Here is a 10,000-nt window from a genome sequence, read left to right on the forward strand (position 1 = left end):
AAATTAAAATTATTAATATTTACACGTGCAATTAATTTTTTCCAGTTTAACGCATTTGTGTATTTCCTGCCTTAAGACTAACCTGAAAATCTAAAGCATTGTTTACAAGGTTACGTAAGCCATAAACAACAAAAACAATAACTTTTTGTGCAGTTTGACTGGGAAAAATCTGGACTGGGACAATGGGAAAAAATGTGCCCTCATATAATGAAGGGCTGGGAAATGTGACATTTATTATAATGGATTTATGTAAAGATTGCTTTAAGTTGACTTAAATTAAAACTTGTTATATTTGTAAAGCCTTATAAAGGTTAAAATTGATAGCTTTTAATTATACTGTAATGCAGAATGGCTATCATTAATGGCTAAAAATGTTTCATAGAGACATCAGTAGCAGTATTGGTATTTTCATAAAAAGATTGTACATTAAATATTTAAAAAATGTTTTTTTTTTCTACATTTATAAATTGTTATTTATAATTAATGTTTGGTGTGAATAATTGGTCAATGTTGTTTATCTACTGGCAGCATTAGTTTTAAACTTAAACCTTTTGAAATGAAAATAGCCAAATATAAATATGAGTTTTAGAATCTCAAACATACAAGTGTAATTTTAGTTTTTATTATAGTTTTATAAATATTTAGAATTCAAGTTCATTTTTATTCATTAGTTTAATTTTTAGTCATTTCATTTTATGCTTTTGTCATTTTAATCTTTTTCTTTTAGGTTTAGCTTATTTTTATTTAAATTTTAAATTTTATTTTATTTCAGATTCTTTTCTTCTTCGTTTTAACAGAATTTTTTTTAATTGTATAGTTTTAGTTAACGATAATATTCCTGATACACACAGAATAAACTCTTTATTAAAACGAAATAAAGTGAAAGAAAAGCAGCAAACTGTGGAAACACTTTCAACACTCATATTCTAAAATATGGACGATAGTAATAATCTCGTGTGTGTGTGTGTGTGTGTGTGTGTGTGTGTGTGTGTGTGTGTGTGTGTCTGTGTCTGTGTCTGTGTCTGTGTGTGTGTGTGTGTGTGTGTGTGTGTGATCACATGTTCTTGATCAATAGAAGACTCTTGATAAGGAGTGTTGTTTTGGATCCGTGGGGATTCTCCGTGTGTCGAGTGATTCACAGGGAACAGCATTCCACTTCTATCTCACGAACAGTGTGTGTGTGTGTGTGTGTGTGTGTGTGTGTGTGTGTGTGTGTGTGTGTGTGTGTGTGTGTGTGTGTGTGTGTGTGTGTGTGTGTGTGTGTGTGTCTGTGTGTGTCTGTGTCTGTGTCTGTGTCTGTGTCTGTGTCTGTGTGTGTGTGTGTGTCTGTGTCTGTGTCTGTGTCTGTGTCTGTGTCTGTGTCTGTGTCTGTGTCTGTGTCTGTGTCTGTGTCTGTGTCTGTGTCTGTGTCTGTGTCTGTGTCTGTGTCTGTGTCTGTGTCTGTGTGTGTGTGTGTCTGTGTGTGTGTGTGTGATCACATGTTCTTGATCAATAGAAGACTCTTGATAAGGAGTGTTGTTTTGGATCCGTGGGGATTCTCCGTGTGTCGAGTGATTCACAGGGAACAGCATTCCACTTCTATCTCACGAACAGTGTGTGTGTGTGTGTGTGTGTGTGTGTGTGTGTGAAGATCTCTGTTCTTTCCATCGTACAGAGTCCGTGTTCTTGTCCTGCACTTCCTGTGATTTGTTATTTGAGAGTGTGTGTCAGAACATGCAAGCGTTTAGTGAATCTCTCGCAGAAAACTGTGTGTGTGTGTGAACACCGGCACACACTCGACGTGTTTTTTTCTTCTATACGACACCAGTCAAATGCCCAGACACATTCTTTATTTCTGTTGTCCACAGTTTACAATAACAGTGTTTAAAGAGTATCCACGTATGCTCCACACTTGTTGCCCGTTTATTTAGTTTAATAATCAAATATGTAAGAAGTATTTCCTGCTTGACAAGACTTCATTTATTTGATCAGAAATACAGTAAAAAAAATTTTTTTTTTTTTTTTTTTTTTTTTTACAATATAAAATAACTGTTTTAATGTGAATATATTATAAAATGTCATTTATTGTGATCTGTGATCAAAGCTGTATTTTCAGCATCATTACTCCAGTCTTCAGTGTCACATGATCCTTCAGAAATCATTCTGATATCCGAGAAACATTTATGATTATTTTGTTTTTACTGCTTAATTTATTGTGGAAATTGTGATACGCTATCATTCATAAGTTTGGGATGAGTAAAATTTTATATATATTTATATTTTCAGCAAGGATGCATTAAATTGATCAAAAGTGACAAATGATTAATATCTATATTATTAAAGATTTCTATTTCAAATAAATGCTTTCAATTCATCGAATAAACATGAAATCATGGTTTCTACAAAAAATATTAGGCAGCAAAAATAGTTTTCAACATTGATAATATTAAAGAACCATTAATAATTATTGAAAGCCAATAAAAATTGATATTAATTGAGCATCATATCAGAATGATTTCTGAAGGATCATGTGACACTGAAGACTGGAGTAATGATGCTGAAAATACAGCTTTGATCACAGGAATAAATTACACTTTAAAATATATTCACATTGAAAACAGCTGTTTTACATTATAATAATGTTTCACTGTTTTTAGGTATTTCTGATCAAATGAACAGGCTTGGTGAGCAGAAGAGACTTCTTTTAAAAACACTGAAATGAAAAGGTCTTAGTTATTCCTTATAAATTTTGATTGTGTGTCAAATTTATATTTGTTTACTTTATTATTTCAAAATGTTTAAGTTCATAAGAAACACAAATTCAGTCAAATATCCAGACTTTGAATGGTAGTGTGAAGCGTGCATGTAGTTTTATCTTGAATTATTTTTACTTGTATTTTATGAAAATGGAAGCCAGATAGGAAAAGAGTGGTTCAGTTATTCAATAACCGGATGGAGGACAATAGCTTTTCCTGTTGTGTAGGAAGAGACTTTTCCTAGAGTTAAAGTAACTCTTACCCATCATTCTCTCTGATGCTTCTTTCGACACACCTCTCAACATTCAGGAGAAACATGTTCTTATAATCCAGCCAATCAGAATCTGTGGTCACTTACTGGATTTAATCCAGCCAATCAGAATCTGAGGTCACTTATTGGATTTAATCCAGCCAATCAGAATCTGTGGTCACTTACTGGATATAATCCAGCCAATCAGAATCTGCGGTCACTTACTGGATATAAACCAGCCAATTAGAATCTGTGGTCACTTACTGGATATAATCCAGCCAATCAGAATCTGTGGTCACTTACTGGATATAATCCAGCCAATCAGAATCTGTGGTCACTTACTGGATATAATCCAGCCAATCAGCATCTGGGGTCACTTACTGGATATAATCCAGCCAATCAGCATCTGGGGTCACTTATTGGATTTAATCCAGCCAATCAGAATCTGAGGTCACTTACTGGATATAAACCAGCCAATCATCATTCATCTGCGGTCACTTACTGGATATAATCCAGCCAATCAGAATCTTTGGTCACTTACTGGATATAATCCAGCCAATCAGAATCTGAGGTCACTTACTGGATATAATCCATCAATCAGCATCTGGGGTCACTTATTGGATTTAATCCAGCCAATCAGAATCTGAGGTCACTTACTGGATATAAACCAGCCAATCATCATTCATCTGCGGTCACTTACTGGATATAATCCAGCCAATTAGAATCTGTGGTCACTTACTGGATATAATCCAGCCAATCAGAATCTGTGGTCACTTACTGGATATAATCCAGCCAATCAGCATCTGTGGTCACTTACTGAATATAATCCAGCCAATCAGCATCTGTGGTCACTTACTGAATATAATCCAGCCAATCAGAATCTGAGGTCTCTTACTGAATATAAACTAGCCAATCAGCATCAGCCAATCAGAATCTTAGGTCACTTACTGGATATAATCCAGCCAATCAGAATCTGTGGTCACTTACTGGATATAATCCAGCCAATCAGCATCTGTGGTCACTTACTGAATATAATCCAGCCAATCAGCATCTGTGGTCACTTACTGAATATAATCCAGCCAATCAGAATCTGAGGTCTCTTACTGAATATAAACTAGCCAATCAGCATCAGCCAATCAGAATCTGAGGTCACTTACTGGATATAATCCAACCAATCAGAATCTGAGGTCACTTACTGGATATAAACTAGCCAATCAGCATCAGCCAATCAGAATCTGAGGTCACTTACTGGATATAAACTAGCCAATCAGCATCATCCAATCAGCATCTGAGGTCAGAGCCAGTGTTTACCTCGGTACTCGTCTGGAGCTCACCAACCGAGGACAGCAAGCCAAATGTGTTCACTTCTTATTCTATTCAAAGATTACAAAAACATGTAATGTAATGAAATGTAATTAATGAATAAACGTTCACACCGTATCAGAATCAGACACTCGATAAAACACCTTTTCCAAGTTCATCAGAGTTATTGTCCTAACCAGCCGTGATGATTCGGTTTTTATTCTAGCTACACGCATTCTCTTTTAGCAACATTTGAATGTGGGTAAGTTTCATAAAAAAAGCAACATTTTGAACAAAAGATGAGAAAATCGAGAGTTTAAAGCGTATAAAGTGAGTATCAATATCATTTTGAGTGACTTTTGTAGACACTCAAAAAAACGACAATAAATAATCCACCTCAGATATTGAAATATAAATAAGAACATTCAAACAGTCAAGTCACCTTTATTTCTATAGCGCTTTTTTACAATGCAGATTGTTTCAAAGCAGCTTTACAGAGATAACAGGAAAATAATGTTGTAATAATTTTATTAAATGTAAAATTAAATGTCCCCAAATAAGCAAGCCAATGGCGACAAAGGTGAAGGTGAAAAAGGCGACAGTGGAGGAACCAAAATTCCATCTGTGATAGAATGGAGAAAAAAACCTTGGGAGAACCCAGGCTCAGTCGCTCAGTTCTCCTCTGGCCACCGAACCAACAGTGTGTGATTATGATTCAGGCAGCATTACAGGTCAGAGGTCAGATTGGATCGGAACATTATATTATGCAGTTCATCTGGTTGAAGACCGGAGTCACGCGCGTATCGAGTCGAGTTTGTTGAGGATCAGTGCCGATGGCTGTCGTGTCGATGAGGCCTTACAGGGGAGAGTCTAGTGGACACAAGCTCTGCTGACACTTCAGGGATGCGTTGTGGACGTGTCCAGGCGCAGGTCCACCATCTGATCTGGATACAGCCCGGGTCCGGCTGATTACAGTTAACCTCGGAATAAACAGAAAGACTAAAATGAGTGTAAATGCCATTCTTCTTATGATATAGCGAGAACATCAGGTGTTATAGGAAGTGTTCCCGGTTCCGGCTGACCTAATTTAACTCTGTAATTCTGTGATCTCAACAAACAAGTCTATTCTATGACAGTTTCAGTCACTCAGTATGTTTTTTTTTTACATAAAGTTAAAATGTAATATTTAAGAAAGTATTCGCTCCGTTGCGAGTGCAGTGTGCTTCCAGAGAGACTCCGCCCACACACTCTTCTGATTGGTTGTGATGCGTGATTGATTTGGTTGCGAGTGCAGTTCGCTTGTAGAGAGACTCCGCCCACACACTCTTCTGATTGGTTGTGATGCGTGATTGATTTGGTTGCGAGTGCAGTGCACTTGCAGAGAGACTCCACCCACACGCTCTTCTGATTGGCTGTTATGTTTAATTGATTTGGTTGCGAGTGCAGTGCGCTTGCAGGGAGACTCCGCCCACACGCTCTTCTGATTGACTGTTATGTTTAATTGATTTGGTTGCGAGTGCAGTGCACATTCAGAGAGACTCCGCCCACAAACTCTTCTGATTGGCTGTTATGTTTGACTGATTTGTTTCATGTCTGTGGACACACTGTCACTACTGTCTCTCTCTCGTTTAATCCTGCAGGACTGGAATGGTGTGACCCGCCTCACAGACTCATGGTGTCGATGGTCAGCGGCTTCTTTGCGGTGTTTGCCGAGCTGCTGTTGCCGGGGCTTGCAGTGCTGTGCCGTGATTGGCCCGTTCTTCAGGCCGTCATCACACTTCCCCTGCTGATGCTGCTCTCCTATTGGTGGTGAGCCATATGAATGCTGTCTGTGTGTGTGTGATACATCGTTTTCTTTAAAGGAGCAGTTCATTCTGACTACTTAATGTTTTAAACATAAAGCAACAAATGGTCATTTTGACAGATAGGTATAAAATGTCAAATGCCAGTCATATTAATTCCCCAAAAAAACTGAACAGACCAGATTCAGATCATCAGTTCATTAGGTGAAGAGTCCCATGAGCTCAACAGAGTTAATAATAATAATAATATTAATTTCTCTATTTTAATCGAATCCCATGTTTGATGAACCAATGTTGATTCTCAAATCACAAGAATCGGTGTGTTAATGCAGGTTTACACGACAACATTGTACTAAATTTAGAAAAGATTTTCTGTTGCGTTTTTTACGTATAGTCAACAAGAACGTTGTCAAAACGAACTCGTTTATACGGCTCCACAGAAACGACTGAAAACGCTGTATATTACTTGCCAGGCCGTTTCACAAATTTGAAACGAAAACTATCGTTTTCACAAATTTGCACTATGAAACTTGTTTTCTAAAGTTTGCGTTGAGTAAGCACCACTAATAATGTGATTGTGTGTGTGTGTGTGTGTGTGTGTGTGTGTGTGTGTGTGTTGCGCACACAAGCTGTGCTTCAGTGTTCCCAGAATCTCCTCGTTGGCTCTTGGCCACATCCCAGATTCCTCAAGCAAAGAAGTGTCTCCAGTCTTTTTCAGCACGAAACGGGGTGTGTGTTAGTGACGAGCTCTTCCCTGCTGAAACACTGCTGTCAGGTGAGAATCTCCGCCTCACAAACTTCCAAAACCGAAACTATCTGAAATGAAAATATTTCGCCGAGGCCGAAGCCAAACTGAATATAATAAAACTCTTCTCTGAAGTCTGTATCGCATTTTTTCCCATTTATTTGAACAAGTTTTCACCATTGCATAAATTAAATAGTCAAAATGTGCTTTTTCTTGCTTTTCAAAGAAAAAATCAGTTACATTTAAAAATATTTATTTAACATTGAACATAAAAAAATAATGTCCAGCAGACATTATACCAACAAAGCACAATATAACTTAAAATAAATAAATAGTTAAACTAAAAATATTTGTATTTGGCCATCTTTGAGCCATTTGATCGCGTCATCAAAAAAACGTCATTGTTCGGTAAATTTTATTCAGTCTTTTCTCTTATTCGGCCGAACATCTTAAGAGTTTTTATTTTGTTGCTATTTTCGGCTGAATAATTCCAGTTGCCGAACATTCGGTGCGTCCCTAATAGTGTCATGTTGTGGGATTTAAACATGACACATTGTCTTGTGTATCTGTATATGTGTGGCTCGAGACCCGGTGGGCTTTTTTCAATACACACACACTTGACCACTTGTATAATGTATTCCCTGTATTTGGCCCAAGTCTTCAAGTACACGTGTAGAACCTTTGATCACCCAATGGGATACACTTACAACAAACAGCCCCTTAGACAGCGAATTACTACCCAACAGTCAATGCTGACCCAACAGTCACCAGAATGTGTTGTTGATGGGGTGTATCGATGCCCACATGTCACGATTCGATACATATCACGATACTGAACTCACGATGCGATATTATTGCGGTACTCAAAGACATGATAAATACAAAGTAGAGCCCGACCGATATGGATTTTTGGGGGCCGATGCCGATACCGATATTAGGGAGTAAAAAAAGCCCGATACCGATATATCGGCCGATATTATTTATGTGTATATTATAATACAGTAGCAATATTATTTATGTGTATTATAGTACAGTATACCAGTCAAAAGTTTGGACACTTTCCTATTGGTGTGTACAAACTTTTGATGGGTACTTTACACAGTAGCTATAAACAGAATAAATATATTTTATAAACACGTTTTGCAATGATCACTCAAATGTGGTAATCAAACACTTGTGTGACACAGATATGTAATGGAGGCAGGGGGAATGATAGAATGAGAATTAGGGCCCGTTCACATATCGCGCCTAAAAACGCGTAGAAAACGCTAGGCGCACGCGTTCTCTTTTTTCCGAAGAAGCGCTAGGGCGGTTGCGCTCCGGAGGCGTCTGTCGTTGCTAAGCAACCATCAGCTGCGCTCTCCGTTGCAGCAAGGAAAACGCTTGCGGCATTCTGAAAAGTTGAGATGTTTTTATCTCGATGCGGCGCGGACGCGCCTGGAAAAAACGAGCGCGTCGCACTGCGACCGCGTCGCTTCCATTATGAGCGCGCAAACCGCGCGCCTCCATTTGAAATAATGAACTTGAGCGCGCAAAAGACGCGATATGTGAACGGGGCCTTATACAGCTGAGCTGTAACCAAACTAGTTTGCATTGCATGTTATATTATATTATATTCTAAATACTGTTGCATAATCTTCACTAACGACGACTTTGTCTTTTAATTTAGTCATAACTTGTATCAATAAATATATAAAAAGTGTCACTGACAAAACCTTATTATCTTCTATTTTTACTCTTAATTCCTCTAATCTCTACCAGTGGAGGAATAACTCAGATCTTTTTACTAAAGTAAAATGAATAATATCATAATGAAAACGTTTTTAATTACATATGTACAGTACTTTTATACTATTTTAAATAATTAGTAAGCAAAATGTACTAAACGTGAAACTAGGCTACTCTTAATGCAAAATGGCCCTATATAAAGTGTTATAATTATATACATTTTTGGAATATTGCTTGATGTTGTAACGTAGCGTTATCAGCCAGAATGAGCTTTAACACGGTGTCTACGCGGCCGTTATTGCTCGCGTCGCAACAGCTGTTTACCCGAGACAAAGCAGAATCAGTTTACTGTCGGAGATCGCTCGCGCCACGCATTTTAATCAATGTTTCATCAACCAATTGCCTTAATAAATAAGAAGGCGGCCTAAATATAGCAGACAATATAATCAGGACTTCTCAGCTGCGCGCTTGCAATAGTCACAAGCTCACACAATACGTGACAGAGGCTTGTAGCAGAGAAATCAATTCTGTGAATTACACTGCGCAAATCACAAGTAGGCTACTACCCACCGGATGAAGAAGGGTTGGCTCTCAGTCTCCACAGGCTACATAAAATATTCATTTTATTTTATTTTATTTTTCGTGTTTGCATTTATGAGGAAAAAACAATGTTACAGACGCGACAGTTCAGCACTACGGACGTGAGCGCTCTGAAAGCGGCACTAATGCTTTGAAACTTTCACATAGACATCAAACAGAAAGCACAAAACCTTTCGTTTCAAAGTGAATTTCGTTTTGTATTAATTGTATCTTAATTTTAATCAATGTTTCATCAGCCATTTGCCTGGATTTAATTTATAAGAAGTAAATTTAGCAGACGATAGATAATCTCGACACGGAGGCGCCTGCGGGTGAACTGGAGCTCGTCTCATGAACCGAAACTCAGCGTATAGACCTGAGAATTGAAATATATCTATATTGAAATGTCTACTTTTAAACAGAACAATTCAAAACGAAAGACAGACAGACTCATGTAATCGTATGAAATGTGCATTTCTCTCTGGCGCGCACTCACTGAAGATCGCGAGTCAGCATCGTCAACTTCATCTTTGACTGACACTGACTGAAAACACTTGTTTATTAATAAACAATTAAAATGTCTCCTTGCTATATTTGTTGTATTCATAATCATTATTTTTGCCAGTTCTTGTGACAGCTTTTAGGTGCTTTATTGGCAGCGCCACCCTTACATGAATCACCGTACCCGCATTTTTTAAAATATTCATTTATCGGCCATTATAAATGCCGATACCGATAGTTAGGAAAATGCCTAAAATCGGCCGATAATATCGGTCGGGCTCTAATACAAAGACATGAAAATATGATTGCACTCTTTCACTGACTAGATATATTTAAAATAATGTCGGCCACTTTTTAC

At 37.7% G+C, this 10,000-nt stretch overlaps 1 protein-coding gene across 1 annotated transcript in view; it reads left to right on the top strand.

Moving 5' to 3' along the window:
- Window positions 1-10,000, top strand: part of slc22a31 (solute carrier family 22 member 31) — a 29,861-nt gene that overhangs the window by 9,790 nt on the left and 10,071 nt on the right. The window contains exons 4-5 of the mRNA XM_077201540.1: window positions 5,928-6,096; window positions 6,719-6,864. Of these exons, the coding sequence (XP_077057655.1) occupies window positions 5,928-6,096; window positions 6,719-6,864 (315 nt within the window). The remainder of the gene's footprint in view (window positions 1-5,927; window positions 6,097-6,718; window positions 6,865-10,000) is intronic.

Source organism: Siphateles boraxobius, unplaced genomic scaffold, assembly GCF_051911475.1.
Source record: "Siphateles boraxobius isolate OS27281-9 unplaced genomic scaffold, OSU_SipBor_1 48, whole genome shotgun sequence".
NCBI classification, from domain to species: domain Eukaryota; kingdom Metazoa; phylum Chordata; class Actinopteri; order Cypriniformes; family Leuciscidae; genus Siphateles; species Siphateles boraxobius.